Raw genomic sequence first — 20,139 nt, forward strand, 5'->3', positions numbered from 1 at the left:
CAGAGCTGGGAAATGACCAGAAGGGGGTGCTGCTGTCTCTCTGTCAAATATCCCAAACAGAACTTCCCCTAAGACCTCTCTCTGGCTTAGGCATAAGGCCTCACCCCAGCCAAACTTATGTCAACTATTCCCAGGCCTAAAATACCACTCGTGCATACTTCGTTGGGGGCTAGGTGCTATAATACCATGAAGTGTCCTTACCTCCTAAAAGAATGAACACAACCAGAGCTGTTCCTTAACTCATCTGCATAGGATTGGGCATTCTCAGAGCGATGGAAAACAAACATTAGCTGGCCTCTGATGTCCACTGAAACTTTTATTTCTTTAGGGTTTTATCCCAACCAGTCCTTTAAAAACCAAGTAACACAGATCTGGGGGTTAGGGCTTGGGGACTGCACCTCCCTCCTACTCAGTGTGGACAGCAGTAGGAAAGAGGGAGGGGGCAGGGGAGGGCAAAAGCCAGACAGCAGCAGCAGTAATGGGAGTGACGACGACGTCACAGAGCCAGTTCCCTCCTCTCCCAAGCCCTGGCTGGAGCCCCTGTGACTTGGGGTGGGGGGTGGGTAGAACCCACCCCAGGCCCCCCCTCCCCTCCTCAGATAGCCTCCTTGGGGGCTCAACCCATTTCTTCCGGCAGGAGACTGAGGCACACAGAGAGGAGGAAGTGGGAGAGGAGGACACACGAGAGGCAGGGAGGTGGCACAATGAAGGCAGAGGTGAGAGGCCCCTGGACACCCCACACCCACCCCGGGGAGGGGTGAGGAAGCCACACCATGATACAGCGTTCGGGGAGATGAGGTGGGGTTTAAGGCTGTGGGGCTCTGAGACGCGCAGGGCCGCAGGCCTCAGTCAAAGCCGTGCCAGTCGCTGTGCTCTGAGTCGTATTCTAGCTCGGCACCCACGCACTTGACCCCATCAAGCAGCATGGGTGTGCCATGGTGTCGGTCTGCAAGGCAGGTGACAAATCAGGATACCAGGCTGGTTCCCTCGCCCCACCCACTCTAGGAGACTCCCCTCCACCTTCCCTCTGGGTTCTGCTGGGATGGGGGTGGGGGGAAGGTACCCGGGAACCCCAGGCCAGAGCAAGGACCCCTCTTTCAGATGGGGAGGGCAGAAATCCCTTGCAGTCAAGCTGGCACCTCCCCCCTCTAGCCAGACCCAAAGCTCGCACGCTCACCCATGACTCGCGCTTGCACTGTCACTCGCACACAGGTGCCGGTGCCACCTTCACAGGCTAGCAGCATCTCCTCCTTGAGGACTCCCTCTTTGTGTGCCGAGTATTCACACTTGACGCTGTAACCTGCCCAGATGATCAGCATCTCTGTGGCCTCCCGCCCCTGTCCCCCAGCACTCACTGGCACCAAGACTGGCCACCTCCTCCAAAGGAGTAAGGATGGCCCAGGACTTGTCCCCCCAGGGCTGGGCACACAGGCCCTGGAAACTTCCTCCTCTTCAATGAGGTCTATGTGTTTCCAGCCTGTGGACAACCCTGTTATGGCTCCAAGGGTCAAACTCGGGCTTCCAGGAGGAGGGTCCACTGGTTCCCCAAAAGGGCAGGCAGGGAGAGGGGGTTGATAGGGAAAGAAGGATGGGCAAGCCCTTCGCAGATGGGGTGGCAAGAGGTAAAGGCCTGTGGGAGCTCACTGAATCCACTTAAGGGCAAGGTCATGAGGAGGAAATAGGGGGACATGAAACTGAAACTGGGGTGTGAGTGACTATGAAACTGACACCCTAGCCTCCAGGTGGCAGGAGAGGGCCTGAAGCTACAGGGAAGGCAGAAGCAGTCCCAACTCCAAAGCCTGTGACTGCCGGGTGCTAGGAGGTAGCTGCCCAGGGTCCCTGGGGCTCTGGCAGATTTTTCTTGAAGGGCAGACAGGAGGGAGAGCTGGAGGCCCAGACCAGTTGCTCATTGGCTCCACCACCTCACTGAGGGTACTATCAGGTGATACACAGGCACTGGCCAGCAGGGTGAGGCCACGGACCCCTGCCCAGGGAGCAAGGCCTGGGGCATGGGAGCTGCTGAGATGCCACACTGCAAGCTCTTAAAGAGGCGTCATGTCGCCCAACTGCTGAACTGCCCATCTACCCTAGAACAGGGGGAAGCACCCCATGCTCTCACTCTGGTTACATCCAGGCCCTGCTGGAGGAGGGTAGGCCTCCAGCACCCTGAGCAGGGCACACACCTTCTGGGATGGGCATGACGCTGAGGAGCTTGAGGTGTAGGCTAGGGACAGGTGCTTCTCGGACGTCCTTGCTCAGCCTGTGCACCGGGGGCAGAGTGAAGGTAATCTCATACCTGTGCAAGATCTTCAGGAAGCCAACCTGTAGCAAGAAGGTGGGGAGGGGGAGGCACCTAGTCACTCTCAGCCTACCCCAGGGCCCACCCAGCTCCTGCCACCTGGGATCCTGTGCGCCCCTGCACCGGCTGCTATAGGAATCCCAGAGGGGGTCTAACTCCCTCCGCCACTCCAGCTTGTCCACACACCAAGTCCAGTGGCTCCAGGCACTTCGCCTGAGGACCTCATCCCCTCAGCTGGTTACTCAGCACCTGTTGTGTGGGCCCCACAGCAAACGTTGGCCCACTTTATAGATAAGGAAATGGAAGCCAGGCAGCATGGCCAGGGTAAAGGTCTCCCTAGGCCTCTTGGCCACTCCTGCCACGTGTGGCACATATCAAGGCACCAGCCATTGCCCACAGGGGAAGCTAGCTCAAAGTCCCACGATGCAGGCCGTTCACCTGCCCCCGCCACTGCCAGCACCTGCCCAGAGCCAATAGGCTGGGGTCAGGGACACGGGTCCTTTAGCCACTCCTGTGGAGACAGTGGGCAGCACACACATTGCACAGGATGAAGGACGGGATAGAATTAGAAAAACAGACACTAGACCAGCTGTGTCAGTGTAAAGCTGGCCCATGGGCACCAGCTATTGAACTCTGCTGGCACCTGAACGTGGACGCCTGCCTGCCCACTCAAATGCTCAGTGTGCCCAAAGCCCCACAAGCCATTTTTGTTGTTCATACACGGTGACTGGCAACCAGTGCCCCCTGGGACAGATGCCAACCTTGGATAAGTCCAGTCATGTGAAGGGCCACAAGCTGGGGTGGCAGCTGAGCAGGTAGGCTGGCCAGAGGGCAGTCCAGGAGGCACAGGGGTGTGTAATGTACCCACAACTTATGTGCACACAGACTGGCATGCTCAGTTTCAAGGGCTGCACAGCTCTGTTCCTGGGGCTTGTTAGGACTGGCTGCGTGAAGCATTTGGCCTTTCGATGGGACAGGCAGACATCATGGTATGACAAAGCTTAGCCCATGTGGCTCCCGCACTTTGCAGGTGGAGGACACAGTCCTCAAGAACGATTCTGGCTATCCTGCCAATGGTGACCCTGTGGCCCAGCCGCACCAACTGCAGAATTTTCCAGGGGAAATCTCAGAGATGTGCAAAAAACACTCCTTGCTGCCCTATTTATAACAATAAAAAATAGAAACATTCGTAACACCAGGAATAGTGAACCAGCTAAATCAATGATGATACATTTAATGGAATACCAGACAGTTGTAAAATCTTGTGGAAAATTATTTACTGACATAGGAAATGGTTCACAACACAAGCAAGCAAAACACTGCTGTGATACTAGCTTTTTGTTTTTGTAGAGCCAAAAAAGCTGAAATGACACACATCAAAAATTAACTGTCATTGTGTCTAGATACTATGATTGTGTGTGTTTTTAAATTTCTTTATAGTTTTCTCTAGCTTCCAAATTTTCTCTAATAGACGTCAATGGATTTTGCAATGGGGAGGTGGCAGGAAAGGGAGCTATTCCCTAAAGTTTTGTTTCATTCTGTTTATTCCCTTGAGGAAGTTATCAGCTAAAGGAAAAGAGCACGGATGTTACATTTGGGCAGAAAATGATGAATCTGGGCCCCTCCTCAGGGAGGTCTCAATGGACCAGATGCCCTCCCCTTGCCAGGGCATTCCTGTTCAGCTTCAGAGCCCTGGCTTATTGCCAACCTGAAGGCCTCACTCCATTTCCCCACAATCCATCCCCTCCAGACACTTCTTCCTGCACCTTCCAAGTGCATGTGGGATCTGATAGTGCCCCAGCAGTCGGGGAAGTCACACCAGAGGGTGTGTGAGGTGTGACGCTGAGAGAGGTGGACGCTCCACCCAGAAAGCATGGCGGTGCTCAGTAAACACTCATACCGCCAAGAGCCTAAATCAGCCAGAGGTCTGGCAAGAAGGGAAATAACGTCACACCTTGTTGCCAGCAAAATTCCCCTCACACCTGCGTTCTTTCATCTCATTCTTGCACTAACTCTCCGAGGTGTGAACTGCCTTCATCTCAGAGAAGAGGAAACTGAGGTGACCTGCCCAGGGTCACAGAGACAGATGAGCGGGCCTGGTCCTGAACCCAAGCCCTGCGGCACCTCGAGCCCTGATACCACCTTCCATTGCTGTTGTTGGGGTGACACTAATAAGAGTTCGGTTCCTCTTGTTCGAGTACCGTGCTAAAGGTACTCATTTCATCACTGCAATCTCACCACCTCCCTCCCACTTTACAGATAGGGAAACCAAGGCCCAGGAAGGGACAAAGATGTGCCTTTGCAGCCAGCTTAGAGGACATGGAACAGACAGGTCCAGGAAGCCAGGCAGGGCCATGGAGGATGTAGAGGGAGTAAGGCGGAAGATGGCGGGGGAGGTGTGCACATACCTTGACCAGAAAGCTGCTGTCGCTCTCCTGGGTGACCATGACCACGGAGTCATGCAGCTTCTCATCAAAGTGTACATGGCTCTGGGAACCTTCTGCATCATGGCCTGCCGCAAAGCGGATACTCCGGACTCTGGGCTTGTTGCCTAGGAAGAGAGTGGGAGGGCTCCAGGGGCTGCCGGCTTCCTTTACCGCCAGGAAACTATTCCCCCTTGTCACCCCCTGGCCGACCCCCTGGCAACTACCCTTGACATCATCTAGCACACACTGCCTGGACTCCTTTCAGGGCTAGGCCACGTCCTACTGAACACTAGAGGTTATGAGGGTTAAAGCTGCCCACCTGCCCAGTCCTCCCACAAAATATAAGCACCCTGAGAACTGGTGTGACAGAGGGAGTCAGGGATTGGCTAGTACAATCTCTTACTTAGAGGAGATGAGGCTGATGACAGAGACCAGAAGAGTCCTCCAGACTCTTAGCCCCAGGCTTTGGGTACCCTACATAGTGCTCTCCTTCACAGTGCCAAGCTCCCATCTCTGGAATCTTCTCTTCCAGGTCTGTCAGTGCCAAGGCCCCTCCTGATGAACCCTAACCTGAGAGGAGGTGGGCAGGGACACAAACAGCCTCTTTGGGACATTTCTGGGGGTGGGAGAAAGCAAAGGGGGCCAAAAACCACACTGAGCCCACCTAGAAGAGGCTGCAGTTACCTCTTAACTCCATCACTGATCACCAGCAAGGAAGATGGAAGAACCCAGGGGAGCCTCTCAGACCCCTCCCAGAAACACCCTTCCCTCCTCTACTTCATGACCCCACCCCACCCCACCCCGCAAAACACACAGGGCCCTCAGCTATCCCTAGCTGTGTCTGGTTCTCCAAGGCCAGGAGGCAGGGAGTTGAGATGGACAGAGCAGTTGGAGCTGGGCTGAGGGCCTGGGCTGGGGGAGACCCATCTTGCCATGAGAAGGACCTCAATCTTTTCTGGCTCACAGCCACAGACTCCCAGGAGCCCTGCCCAGAGTCCTTTTGGTGGGAGGGGCTGGGCCGGACCTGGCCTGGGTTCTTGAACACTCACTGGAGGCCCGGGGAGTGGGGAGGGGCAGCCTGGCACTTCCACATTCCCCGCTGAGGCCCCCAGAACTGACCCTCAAATTTTACCTGGCCTCCCTTGCCTAAAACCCTCTGTGAGCCCTTCTGGACCGTGAATGAAACCAAAATTCCCTTCTGCAGCCTCCTGTGGCCCTACCTACCTTATCAGCCTCAGTGCTCACCCCCAGGTCCTAATGCCCCCCACCAGCCCCCACAGTGGAATAGCGGGGCTGAAACATAGGGACTTGAGGGCACATACTTCCATAAACTAGCACACCAAGGAGCCAGCAAGCGTCCTCAGGTTCCCTGCTAGTGCTTGCATGAGCACCGGGACCCAACAAAAACACTGGTATAATTACACTGATGTAATGTAATTCTCTCTCTCTCTCTCTCTCTCTCTCTCACACACACACACACACACAGCCAATGCAGGCCCCACAAGTAACAATACCCCTCCCACCAGGGTCCCCTGGGAGACCTGTGCAAATCTGCCAAGCTAGGGAGGCACTCACCCTTGTTGGCTGCAGCCATGGATGCCCTCCCTGCCACGGAGAAAGACGCGCAGCTCCAGCCAGACACCGCCACTCAAGCGCAGCAGCCTCCCATGCTCAGGGACGCCAGCAGGAGCCTGAAGGATGGGGAGTGGGGAGGGCAGGGGTCAGGGCCACCCATGGCCCTACGGCTGGGGGAAAGCAGAGATCTCTTTAGGGAAGACACTAAAACCCAACACCCTGCTGTTCTCAACAGCCCAAGGGGTGCCTGTACCCTCTAGCATGGTGGGGGGTGGGGGGCTTCTGCTCCCCCACTCCTCACATTCCCTAAGAGCCCTCACCCCTGCCTGATGCCCTACTGACCCAGAGCCCCACCAGCATGTGCTGAGCCGTGGCTTCTCAGTGCCAAAGCATCGGTACGGGACTCTGGTACCCAACCCACCTGAGGCTGGCAGGAGGGACAGCCTGAAAAGGAAAAGGATACCACTGGCACTTTTTAGAGGCTAGTTCTCATGCTGGTGACCCCAAGGGCTAGACCTCCTGTAGCCAGATGCCACATTATTCAGGTTACACACACCCAGTGCAGCTGGGTCTAGGTCAGAGTCAACAAGATGCTTGAAAGAGAGCGAGAATGGGGGCCCACCTAAGATGGGTCCTTGGAGATTCCCTCCCAGTGACAGGTCAGTGCCATATGCTGAACAGATGCCCCGTGAAGGAACTGCCCCATTGCAATCCACCATTCGGCCTCTGGCCTCATTCTCTGGGCCAGCCTCCTAGCTCAGCTCCCCAAGGGCAGCCTCAGGGCAGGGGCAGCGGGAGGCACCCCCAGGAAGCCTGTGTGAGCAGCCTGGCCTCTGATGGGCTGAGCTGGGACCATCTAAGCATCAAAAAGAATAATGAGGGCAACTGATGGAAACAGATGGAATACATAAAACTGGAGCATTCACAGAGATTACAAAAAAAGAAGAACGCAAAATAAACACACCCGAACCCTCGTTCACTGACAGTAGCAAGGCCCTCTTTACTCGGAAAACTGGCAATAAAGAGAAATAATTCAGCCTGTCCCTCGGCCTTTCATGTAACTAAATTGTCCCGGTGGTTAAAGGAAGGCTCTTCTTTACAGAAGAATCCTCACTATTAAGTAACAAAGGAATGGCCAAATGCCAAGCAAGTGCCAAAGAGACAAAGGCTGGAGGCAGGGGATCCTTAACAAGGAGGGCAAAGGTTGGCAGAAGTAGATGCTCACAGATGCCCCAGTGCCACCTACGGATGGCCTGGGGTTCTTAAGAAGAATGACACGAGTTTGCATGGAGGGATGTAGTGTCAGCCAGTCATACGCTGTCAAGCTCCCCTCACTCACAATGGGATAACCTGACACACAGAGGTGAGACGCCAAGAAGTCCCAGCATCACTGACAAGGGGGTCCTGCCTGAAATGTCTAACCTAGATCTAAAGAAGCCCCGAGCTCTAACTTCTTGCTTATTGAAAATGCAGAGGTTAGTGCACACATTAGATAACTCCATGAAAAAGCAAAGAAGCAAACCCAGAAGTCAGAATATTCTACAAGACAACTGATGGGTCATTTTGGTTTTCTTCCCCCCAAAGTGCAAGAAAAATAAAGGAGAGGAGCACCTGGGTGGCTCAGTCATTTGAGTGTCCGACTCTTTATTTCGGCTCAGGTCATGATCTCACGGTTCATGAGTTCAAGCCCCACATGGGGCTCTGCACTGACATGATTATCTCTCCCCCTCTCTCTCTGCCCCTCCCTGGCACTTGCGCCGCGCTCTCTCTCTCTCTCAAAATAAATAAACTTAAAAAAAAAAAAAAAAGAAAAGAGGGGCACCTGAGTGGCTCAGCCGGTTAAGCATCCGACTTCGGCTGAGGTCATGGTCTCGAGGTTTGTGAGTTTGAGTCCCACGTGGGGCTCTGTGCTGACAGCTCAGAGCATGGAGCCTGCTTCTGATTCTGTGTCTCCCTCTCTCCCTGCCCCTCCCTCCCCAACTCAGGCTCTGTCTCTGTCTCTGTGTCTCAAAAATAAACATAAAAAAATTAAAAAAAAAAAGAATAAAAAAGAAAAATATAGGAGGGGCAGCTGTTCTAAATAGGGGATGGGCACACTATAGCCTGAGGCTGCTGCCTGTTTTTTGTGAAGTTTTATTTGAATACAACTGTACGCCTTTGTTTACATGTTGTCTAAAACTGCTTCTGCACTAAAGCAAAACTACTTTGAGTAGTTGCAACAGAGACCACATGGCCTGCAAAGTCTAAAACATTTACTATCTGGCCCTTTACAGAAAAAGTTTGCCAACTGCTGTTCTAAATTAACACACAAAGAGACCAAGAAGGATACTCTATGGGACAAGTGACCTGGATTTTTCCACCACATCAGCTGCAAGAAGAAAAATAAATGGGGTAGGGGGTTCTAACTACCTATAAAGAAAGGACATTTGGGGGATAACTGGAAAATGTGAATGGGGCTAGATCTGAGGTGGCATTAAGAAATATTAGCTGATCTCGTTGAGATAATGGACTTGTGTCATGTAGAGATGTATGTCCTTATTTTTCACAGATACACACTGAAGTATTTAGAGATGAGCAACCCATGAATGACCTTGGCTAATCCGGGGAATGAAGAGAAACCACAGGGTGGCCTCCTAGTTGGGGGCTGGGCTTGCAGATGACATGACCTTGAGGTCCCTTAGGTACCAAGCTGCCCCGGTAGCAGGCCTCAACTCCTTTCCCACTTCCCAGTGCAAGAGAAGCCCACCCAGCCCCGAGGGCCTCATAAGCATCGTAAACAGCTCAGGTACCAGCCTCCCACAGATGTGAGGCAGCCTACAGAGGTACAGCGAAGGGCAAGGCTTGGGTCCCAAGGTCCTAGGCCCTTCCCAGGCCCTCCCCCGGCCCCTACCTCAGCTAGCTCCCAGGCCCAGGGAACAGGGAAGGGAACTATGCCCCCACTTATCTCTGGCCAGTGCCACTCTGGGGTCATTCCCAGAAAGGCAGCCCCTTAGCCCTGGAATGCTCAACTCATCCCCAGAGAGCCTGGTCCTTAAAGAGAGGCCTGCCCCCCAACCCACCTACTCCAGCCATCTGCTGAAGTTGTAGACTCAGAACTATGTAAAAAATGTGAAAAATGACCAAGCACGAAGGTACCAGGCCCGCTTCCTACCTTCTGCAGAGGCTGCTCCAGCCACACCTCTGCAGCCACAGGCGAACAACAACTCAATGCCCGCAAGTTCCCCCCATCTCCCAAGACCCTTCCTGCAGGCCCGGGTGAAACTCTTAACCAGTGGCTGGTGAGGAAAGGCTCCTGGAGACTCCTTCCACAAACACTCTGACCCACTACATGCAGGGCCCCCTCCCTGTCTTTCCCAATAACCCACTGCTATGGCCTGTCTGCCTCCGTCCAGGCCCTCCCTCCTGCCTGGAACAATCCCCTGCCCCCATCCAAACCTTAGCCTCGGTCTCAGCCCCAGAGGACTTTTTTAGGGTAGCACAATCCTCATTTTATGTTCATCATTTTATGTTCCCCACCTTACCAGGGCAAGGACTGTGTTTTTGCCAACCTCTTTGTCCCCAGTACCCAGCCCAGCACCTGGCAGGGAGCAGCTGTGTCCAGTTTATATTCGTTAAATGAATGAATGACCAAACTAAGGTGAACCCAAGCATGGGCCTTGGCTGGACCCTCTTGGTAGATGTGACATGTCAAGGCCAGTGACTCTAAACCGGAAGCTCTCAGAAAGAGGAACTCACCCTGCTCTCTTAGCCAACCCTTGCCCCAGAGGGCACTCCCCTCCCCCCATCTCAAGGAGTGTGGCCTCCCACTGGACATTATTCTAGCCTTGCCACAATCAGTTGCTCCCCTTGCGATGGAATGCCCTCTGCACTGCCCAGAGCTCAGTACAGAGCAGGCATTCAAGCATGCCTGTAGCGCTTGGGCAGTGAGAACACAGAGATGGAAGGCAAGTGACTTAAGGGGCCAGAGGAGGCTAGAAAAAGCAAGCCTCCTTTCTCAGCAGAGAGCCCTGTCAGTCTCTGTCCCGTGGGAGCCAGACTCTCATCCAAACACAATTCCTCAGCAGAAGCCGGAGGAGAAGGTATCTAGCTTCCCCCTGCTGCAGCTGTGTCCACAGGAACTGCTAGGCCCTCTCGTAACCCCAGGCCTCCTCCCGTGCTAGCCAAGCCCTGAGTGTGGCCCAAGCTGCACAGCCCCACAGAGACAGTGGGGACGTGGTCAGGAGCATGGGCTCCAGGGCCCAGCAGTGCTGGTTCACATTCAGGCAGCATGGGAAGTTACTTTCAGTCTCTGTGCCTCAGTTTCCTCATCTGCAACACAGGAATAAGCAGTGACCTCTTCCTCTGAGAGTTTGGTGCAGCTGGTACTTGAACCTCTTGACAGAGCTGCCCATTCCACCCGCATCTTTGCAAAAGCAAATCCCAAAGGCCCAGTTTCTAAAGCAACAGCAATTTCAGGGTAGCAGTGGTAGAGAGGCTCTTGACGCTAATCCTGGAATGGCCCTCAGGGTGGGCCCCAGGGACTTCAGCCTTCTCAGAAAACAGCTCAAGGGGTGAGGGGCCTCCCCCCCTTCCCTTCTCCTGCCTCTCTCCTCCCCCACTCCCAAGCCAGCCAGGTCCCCAGTGATTGCCAGAGAGCAGACTTGCAGACTGCTGCCCCCTTCAACCAGAGGAAGATGTGAAGAATGTATATTCTGAGAAGTGTCCCCACCCCAACAACAAAAGCAAGACCCCCTCCCCAGATTAGATAAACTGTCAACAGGTCACCGGTGGTGATACCATGGACAGTCACAGGATGGGGAGGGATGGAAAGCTGGAACAAGGGCCTTACAGGTCTTGTCTGGTTCTTAGCTACTCTCAGGGAAACTGGAGGAACAGTCTCTTTGGGAGACAGAGAGCTGAGGTCCCTCTCAGCTTTAAAGAGAAAGGCTGCTTCAAGGTTACCCTATCTAGGGCAGGGCTCAGCCAGGCCCGGTGGAACCTCTGGCATGAGAAGGTCCAGGGACACGGCAAGTGAGCAAACAGAAGGACAAATGGACAGTTACCCAGAAACCCGGAGTTCTCAGCCCCCTAGGCTCCTGTCCCACAGGGTGCTAGCTGCTACTCCAGGCTGTCCCAAGATAGGGCCCAAGGCTCCAGACTGAAAAGAGCACCAAGACAGTACCCATGGCAAATTGGAGCTCCAGAACATGCCATCCTTGCCCTCCATCCCACAGCTGCACCCCTAATACCACTTCTCGGCCTCAGAAGCAGCCCTCAGATCCCAGGCATCACAGGGCAAGCCCCAGCTAGTCCTCCGCTTTGCGGCTGGGGGCACGGCCCCAAACTCTTGGGGTCTCTTTCTCATTCATTCCTCCATCCCCACCCTCAACCTGTGCAAGGACTTTCTGAGCCAGGAACTCCACGACGTTCTACCTCCCCGCCTCCCCCACTCCCACCCCACCCTAGCCCACAGCTAAATCCTGGCTTAAGGACGCAGTCCAGCAGGAGCACTGTCCAGCCTCTCATTAAAGCTCAAACTTGTAAACAGAGTGCCCATTGAGAGGACACTGACCTGCTGATTCCAGAACCTGACATAGGACTGGGCACATAGTGAGGGAATTGCATGCCTACAACAAAGCCTGGAAAGGCAAGGCTGGGTGCCAGGTTTGGTGGTGGCAGTTTTACATCAACTCAGTCTGGATGTGACTCCATTTCCTCTCTCTCCACCAGGCAAAAGTGCAGGGTTAAATATAGTGTCTCTCACAAGCAGGGGTGAAGTGGGGAAGAGACCCCTACCATCCCACACACTTGTGTCTCCCCAAACTCCTCCCCCATGCCCCAGCTAGAGGGTTCTTAGACCCCTCTAAACTCCAGATTGCCTGCCCTACCGAGGCCTTGCCCTGAGCCTGTCACCTGAAGACCCCAAGAAGTAGAGGCCAGGCCTGGTCCAGGGGGCGACACTTGCCCCTGACCTTCTTTAGCTCCCAGGGGAGAGAAATGCCCTACTCCCACTTCCCAATACCAAGATTCAAGAAAAAAGTCAACCTAAAGATTCTCTTCTCAGTCCAGCAGAGCTCCTGGTCCAGAACTTAAATAAAACCGCTCCTGCTGTGATGATAGGAAGGATATGGCCAAGCCCCCAAAGGCATCAGGGGCCCGGGTGTAAGACCCTGTATCCTCTCAGGGCCTCCATCCCCGTGGGTGTGGCGCCCCATCACCGCCCCTTTCTCATCTTCTGGGGGAAGAGATGCAGTTAGACGTCCCCCCTCCATCACACCCCTCGCAGGCTTCTAGGTGGCAGCTCTGTCCCTCATAGATAATCCTCTGCCCTCCCCACCCTCACCTCTGCTGACGCAGGAGTCTCAGGAGTCCGCACTGCCCGACATCACCGCCCTCCTCCCTGAAGATGTCGAGAACAAGAGGTTCAGAGGCTACTGGTCCAAGGTCACACAGCGAGGCAGTGACAATAGCGGGGGAGGGATACGTGTGTGCTGACGGTGCTGACCCCATTACGCCCCCACCCTCGCTGTGTCACACGTGCCCCCGACAACGCGCCGCGGAAAACATCCCGTCTCCACCACCTAACGGTCACCCGCGGCCTCCGGACTGACATTTCCCCAGCTCAGATGCCAGAGAGCACCCCGGTGCGGACCGACAGAGGAACCGTCGCCCCAGCCCGGTGGGGTCCTAGTCACCAACTGCCTAGGACGGCGCTCTGCCGGGAGGAGATCTCGCCGAGTGGGGCGGAACTGGGAGGTGGCAGGAGGAGGAGCATTCTCACCGTGCAGGGCGCACCCCGGGGCCAGTCGGGCACGGTGGACCGCGGTGGCAGCGGTGGCGGTCGCGGCGGCAGCGGGGACTCAACGCCGGGCACGAGGAGGGAACCCCGCGCCGCCGCCGCCGCCGCCCGCTTCACCGGCACGCCCCCGCCTCCGCCCATTGGCCGACCGAGGGGGGTGGGGCGAGGACTCTTCCGACCAATAAGAGGACGCCAGAGAACCGCCAACGGGCGTTGCGCCACTGCATCACGTGCAGGGGGCCCTCTGCTGCGCCAGGCGAGCCTACACCTACCGGCGAGTTCTCGCGATGAAAGGATCCAGGCAGCCAGAAGTGGCTAGGGGCCAGCATGGGGCGGAAAGGGGAGAGGGAAGGAGGAACGTCTCGAATAGGCCCCGCCCGCGTCCCAACTTCAGCGGTGGAGTTTGCACGACCCGCCTGGGCCCCAACTCGAAAGGGGGCTTTCCTGGGCTCTGTCCCCTCGAGCAGCCATAAGGCAGGACTCAGAGATAGGTGGGGCGCCTGTAGGTCTCTTTTCTCCCTAGGCTTACAAGCCCGCATCGGCAATCGATATGGGCATAGCTAGGTCCTCCGGTTCAGGAGCTGAGAAATCTCCATCCTTCCCACTTTGCGACCTCGGGGTTTCAGCCTCTTCCTCTTCCACCCTATCCCTCCGCCTCAGAGGAAGCGCTCTCGCGCAGACTCGAAAGGCGTCCTGGGAGCCGGGCCGGCCCGATTAAGCATCAGAACAAAGAAGGCACGCGGGATGGGCCCCGGGGGACCGCAGCCTCTGCTCCTGGTCTCCATGGAGGCGGTCGCCATGGCAGCGGGATGCGCGTAGCTCAGCGTCTCGGGGTGGGATGTGAGCACCTGCACGGAGACTGGGAGCGAGAGGCGTGGTCCTAGGGTCTTTAGGAATTCCAGTAGCTGCTCCGCGGGTGGTCCTGGAACAACAGTTCTCCTCCCACATTTCGCTGGCCTTGACAGGGTCCCTAAAGTGCCTGCGGGGAGCCTTCCAGAGCCCGAGGTTCTCTCCTTCCAATGTAACTAGGGGGAGAGATGGTATGGCACGGCTTAGGGTCGGCTTCCTTTTAGAGGGACCTGGGTCGCTGCCTTTGGGGACCCGTCAAGTTTCCTGTCTTCCGATGGATACCCGTAACTCCTAACCTATCCCATGGCCTCTGGCCTCCACACTGTTGGCAAATTAATCTTACTGAGCTATTGTTTCCATCGCATCTTCCCCTCCTCCAAAACCTCCGTGTTCTGGGACTGTCTCAAGCAGAATTTCACAAACTTTTTAGAAGCATTTTGGGTGATTCATGCGTACTCTGGCGTTTGAGATACTGCCCTCCAGCGTGGGCATTGGGAGATTCCTACGTTCTGATCCCAGCCCATCCACTTCTGCCAGATGATCTTTCACTACCCAGCCCCACCGTTCCATGTGCCCCACTATGCTCCCTCCGCTAAATTGTATTCTCATGTCTATTCGATTCTGCAGCATTTAAAGTTGGCAGACAGTGGGCCTAAAGGAGACTACAGATATATTTTGTTTAGCCCACACGAGGCGTTTAAAAATTCGAATTCCTTTTCTCCTTCTCCTTTCTCTTCCTCCTCTCTTTCTTTTTCCTCTTCCTCCTCTTCCTCTTCTTATTCCCCTTTTAAAATATCAGAAGACCTAACAACGTGGACTCACATTCTAGCCTGGCACCAAAGACTGGCACATCAACTTGCTGTCTTGTCCCCACCAATCCCTGTTTTCTCACATTAATTTTACCTTCTGGGACTGTGCAGACATTTGCTTTCATGATACCCTCCTTATGCTACCTTTCCACCTAGAATGCCCTTTCCACTCTCCTTTCATGGACAAAACTCACACTCCCTTCAAGACCAAGTTAAGACCTGCCTTTATTATGTCTTTGAAGACAACTTCTTCTCAAAACTATCCCTGGTGTGGGCTGTTTCAAATAGAGACTAGCTGCTAACTGGGCACTGCCTGGGGCCATTTCCTGTCAACTTCTTTAAGCAAATATTGACTAAGTATGTATGATGAGCAAGTTACTGTGCTAGGCTATGGAGTTACAGGTTCTCACAGTTCAGGGTGGGAGTACGCCACACAAAAACAGCTGTGGTTTCTTGTCCCTGCCAAACACTCTTCACGCTCCTAGGTGCTGGGCAGTTTGGCTGACTGGCCAATTGAAAGGGTCTGCAATACAGAGCTGCCCATGCCCTGGGATACTACAGGCTCCATTGCAGCCCAATGGGTCTGTTTACCAAGAAGAGGGATGCTAATATCAGAGTGGCGCCCAGTCCCTGGGACTTCCTGTGCAGAGGGCCTTAATAGAGCTTTGAGGGAAGCCACAGGCACCCTGGAGATTGGGGCAGTAAGGGAAGGCATTAAGAACAACTCCAGGGGCACCTGGGTGGCTCATACTTTCTCTTTCTCTCTAAAATAAAAAATAAAGGGGGCACCTGGGTGGCTCAGTCGGTTAAGCATCTGACTCTTGATGTCCATTCAGGTCATGATCTCACGGTTCTCTGACAGCGCAGAACCGGCTTGGGATTCTCGGTCTCCCTCTCTCTGTGTCCCTCCCTCGCTCATGCTCTCTCTCTCTCTCTCCCCAAAATAAATACATAAACATTAAAAAAAAAAAAAAAGAACAACTCCAGTTTAGGAGAACAGACTGAACTCATGTAAAATATCCATTCCAGCTCCAAACATATGGTATTCTGGACTCTATTCTTTTTAATAAAAATTAAACAATTGTAACCTTGTTGGAAAACTGCTGGGCAGTATTAAAGCTGAAAATGCCAACCCTTTGACCGAGCAGTTCCATTCTTAGTTACATACCAAAAGACGTGTATACAAATACGCATGGCAGCACCATTTGGAATGGCCTCAAACTGGAGACAACCTAAGTGTCCATCAACAATAGAATGAATAAATGAACTTCACTGTATTCATACAATGGCCTATCACACAGCAGTGACATAAAACAACCTCTACTGAATATGTGTAACAACATGGATGATTCTCACAGGCAATATTAAGCAAAAGAAGCCTTGCACAAAGATAGTATAAACTGTATTGTGTATTCTAGTACCCACCTCGGTAAACATATATGTGCAATTTCTCTTGAGTATATATTGAGGAATGAAATTGCTGGAGAATAGCTGTGATGCCTTTATAAGGTGTCACCTTAGCTGTGGTGAACTACATTTCCCAGAATTCCCTTCCAATTAGGGTGGGCCACAACAGTCATTTGTAAAATATGTTTTTAATTTACTTTTTATTTTATTTAAAAAATTTTTTTTAATGTTTATTTATTTTTGAGAGGCAAAGCATGAGCAGGGGAGGGTCAGAGATAGAAGGAGACACAGAACTCGAAGCAGGGGCTCCAGGCTCCAGGCTCCAGGCTCCGAGCTGTCAGCACAGAGCCCGATGCAGGGCTCAAACCCACAAACTGTGAGATCATGACCTGAGCTGAAGTTGGATGCCCAACTGACTGAGCTACCGAGGCGCCCTTTTTACTTTTTATTTTATTTTTAATTTTTTTAATGTTTATTTATTTTTGAGACAGAGAGAGACAGAGCATGAACAGGGGAGGGTCAGAGAGAGAGGGAGACACAGAATCTGAAGCAGGCTCCAGGCTCTGAGCTGTCAGCACAGAGCCCAACGCGGGGCTCGAACCCATGGACCGTGAGATCATGACCTGAGCCGAAGTCGGACGCTTAACCGACTGAGCCACCCAGGTGCCCCTTTACTTTTTATTTTAGAGTGAGTGTGATTTGGGGAGAGGGGCAGAGAGAGAGGGAGAGGGGGGGGGAGGGAGAATCTTAAGCAGGCTCCACACTCAGCACGGAGCCCAATGCAGGGCTCAATCCCACGACTCTGGAATCATGATCTGAGCCAAAATCAAGAGTCAGATGCTCAACCTACTGAGCTACCCAGGCACCCCCACAGCAAGCATTTTGGCATGATGTTCAGAGGGCAGAAGAAAAGCAGTGGCTGTATTGGCAGACTTGCAAAGTCTAGGCAGAAGTTGTCTAGCTCACACACTTTGTTACCTATCTGCTGGCTCACGTCATTGACATGGGATCACAGTCAGGCTTGCAACTACTCCACCCTTCCCTGGATCCTCCTTCAGTTTCTTTGACTCCTGGATCAGATAACAGAGGGCACCAGCCTCTCCTGAAAGACACCCATATCATCAAGTTTGGAGGTAGTGGGAACTGACACGAGCTCAAGTTGGTGATCAAAGCTTTCAGCTTATTCTCATGGGTTCCGGCTTGTCCTTTCTCTCCCCCACTTTATATCCATCCTCTCTTCCCAACGGCATGACCTGTGGACTTTAAGCTCCAGCATCAGATACAAAACAACAGTCTTACAGAAATTGTTTAACAGTTGACCCAAAGCCAACTATGTTTTTTGTTTCTATGTTTCTATGATTAAACCCTAACTGACACAATAGCATAGGCAGGTGTTTAATTTTATAGGAAACTGCCAAACGATTTTCTGAAATGGTTGAACTCATACCCCATCAGCAGAGTACTAGGAGAGTTCTAGTTGCCTCACCTCCTCATCAGTACAAAAATTACCAGTTTTGTAAAAACATGACACTGTGCAAACAAACACAGGGCAACAGGCCACCAGTCTTCAGCCTCTGCTCTGAACCATGCCCTTGTGAAGGACAGTTTCACAATATCCATCAAGATTACAAATGTACATATTCTTTGTCCTAACGTAGAATTAACCATGCAGCTATACTTGCATGAAATACTAAATATGGATGCAGGAGGTTATTCATTGTTGCATTATTGTTTTTAATAACAGAAACAACTTACATGTCCATGAACAGAGGACTGAGTAATTAAATTTTGTACACACAATAGAATTTTATATGGCTTTCAAAACAGGAAGTTTTCAATGTAACGGTATGGAAAAATATTGTATTAGTTGAAGTTCACCAGAGAAACAGAACTAATGGGAGACGATATAGAGACAGGGCTTTAGGTTATATAGGTGATACAGATACAGACTTATTATAAGTAATAAGCTCTTGTGATAAGAGAGCTAACTGGAAAGTAGCAAGATCTACAGAATGAGTCAGCAAACTGGAACCTAGGAGAGTCAAATCCAAAGGCTGGCAGGCTCAAGACAAAGGAAGAATTGACATTTCAGTTAGAGTCCAAAGGCAGAAAGAAAAAAAAAAAGTCCCAGTTCAAAGACCATCAGAAAGAAGAAAGTTTCTCTTACTCAGGGAAGAGACATCCTTTATATTCTATTCTGGCCTTCAACTGATTGGATGAGGTCCGTGCACATTAGGGAGAGCAATCTGCTTTACTCAGTCTACCTTTATTTATTTTTATCTTTATTTTATTTTATTTTATTTTATTTTATTTTATTTTATTTTATTTATTTTTGAAGGAAAGCAGAGGGCAGAAGGAAAGGGAGAGAGCATCTTAAGCAGGCTCCATGCCCAGTGTAGAGCCCAACACGGGGCTCAGTCTCACAATCTTGAGATCATAACCTGAACCAAAGTCAGACGTTTAACCAACTGAGTCACCCAGGTGCCCCTACCTTTAAATTTAAATGCAAATCTCATCTGAAAACACCCTCACAGAAACACCAAGAATGTTTGACCAAATATCTGGGCACCCTGTGGCCCAGTAAAGTTGGCATATAACATTGACCATTGCATACCTGTAAGAGATTGTATGGAGTGGAAAATCAAGATACAGGACAGAGTGGGTAGTATGCTTCCCTTTTATGGTAAGAAAAGGGGGGGGGCAGAATAGCCATAAAGGTGAATATTTGCTTGCATTCACAAAAAGACATTCTGGAAGAATGCACAGAAACCAAAATTAACCCTATTGCATGTGTGTGGGCACCGAGTGGACTTTTTACTTTTTATGTGTGTTGTATCTATTCAAAACATTGAGTAACAACAAAATTTAAGTATCTTTTTGCATGCCTTCTCCTCTTCTAGGATTGTAAACACTTGGGGAGACAAATTGTGTTTTATATTTGTGTTCCTGGCATTTAGTACATAGTAGGCACTAAATAAACATTTGAGGAATTATAAATGAATGAACTAGAAGAAATCAGATTTCCTGTGGGTCAGAAAGGGAAGAGGGGTGTGAGGACCAGAGGGGGAAAATATGGCAATGGCTGTCAGAGGGGAAGTTTGGAGAATAAGAGAGATGTTGAGAAGAGTTATAGAATTATAATGTGTGATGTAATCCACTTTCATATTTATGCCCAAGAAACATTCAATAAAATTCCCCATTGTTTGGGGGATTTAATTTGTAGGGTTTCGGACATGATTTTTGATTCAGGCACATCCAGGTATTAGGAATAGCCAGGGTTGGGGCAGGAACTCAAGGAAGAGGAACCTCCAGGACTTGGCCTAGCCTCTGCCGTGGAGGAAGCCAGCAGACTCTTGAGAGGGTGATCCCTGCCACCACACCTGTACTCTGGGCCCACTGTCCTCCCGTCAGGCAGAACCATACCCTACCCAACCTCCTGGTCCCCAAGCCCCTCCACAAACCGTTCCTACCAGCTCCACACATAGGAGTCTCCAGGTGTGGTCCATGATGACAGATTCAGAGAACAGAACTTTGGAGAATCAGTGCAGACTATGGCAAGATAACAGTGCTAGAGCTGGGGTCAATATGTGTGAGGGCTGGTGGTTAATTTGGGGAAGGTAGAAGGTCAGGCTGAAGCCGGTGTTAACCTAAGACCAGGTTGAGTGCAGAGAAGAGGCAGGGAAGAGGCTCAGACCAAGGTCAGGAGTAGTCATCAATTGTATTCTTATTTATTATTTTAGGAGCTCAGGTGAACAGAATTGGGCTGCCCATAGTCCTTATTTCATAACGCTCTCTCCCTGCTTGTCCATAAACAGCCCACTATGAACACCTGTAAACCCACCACCTGCCCAAGGACTAAAACATTAAAAATAACTCACTCCTATGCTTCTTGCGTCTCTGCCTTCTGCTTCCTCTCAGAGGTAACCACTATCCTAGATTTTATCCTTTCATTGCTTTTTTCCTCCTTGTGGTAGACAGACAGCTTCTACAATGGCT

At 52.0% G+C, this 20,139-nt stretch overlaps 1 protein-coding gene across 4 annotated transcripts; it reads right to left on the bottom strand.

Annotated features, from left to right (window-relative positions):
• Nucleotides 1-298: 298 nt before the first annotated feature.
• CA3H20orf27 (chromosome A3 C20orf27 homolog) lies at nucleotides 299-13,188 on the bottom strand. 4 transcript variants are annotated; one of them, XM_030309993.1, is made up of 7 exons: nucleotides 13,061-13,188; nucleotides 12,623-12,679; nucleotides 6,301-6,416; nucleotides 4,708-4,850; nucleotides 2,184-2,322; nucleotides 1,178-1,300; nucleotides 299-946 (listed from the first exon to the last, which is right to left on the bottom strand). In XM_030309993.1, exons 3-7 carry the CDS (start codon nucleotides 6,317-6,319, stop codon nucleotides 846-848), a joined length of 525 nt encoding a protein of 174 aa, XP_030165853.1. In that variant the 5' UTR covers nucleotides 6,320-6,416; nucleotides 12,623-12,679; nucleotides 13,061-13,188; the 3' UTR covers nucleotides 299-845. The 4 variants fall into 4 exon arrangements, with proteins under 4 accessions (XP_030165853.1, XP_030165851.1, XP_030165852.1 ...); XM_030309991.1 differs by having other exon boundaries at nucleotides 6,301-6,470; nucleotides 13,061-13,187; XM_030309992.1 differs by lacking the exon at nucleotides 12,623-12,679.
• Nucleotides 13,189-20,139: the final 6,951 nt, after the last annotated feature.

The sequence above is a fragment of the Lynx canadensis genome, chromosome A3, assembly GCF_007474595.2.
Source record: "Lynx canadensis isolate LIC74 chromosome A3, mLynCan4.pri.v2, whole genome shotgun sequence".
NCBI classification, from domain to species: domain Eukaryota; kingdom Metazoa; phylum Chordata; class Mammalia; order Carnivora; family Felidae; genus Lynx; species Lynx canadensis.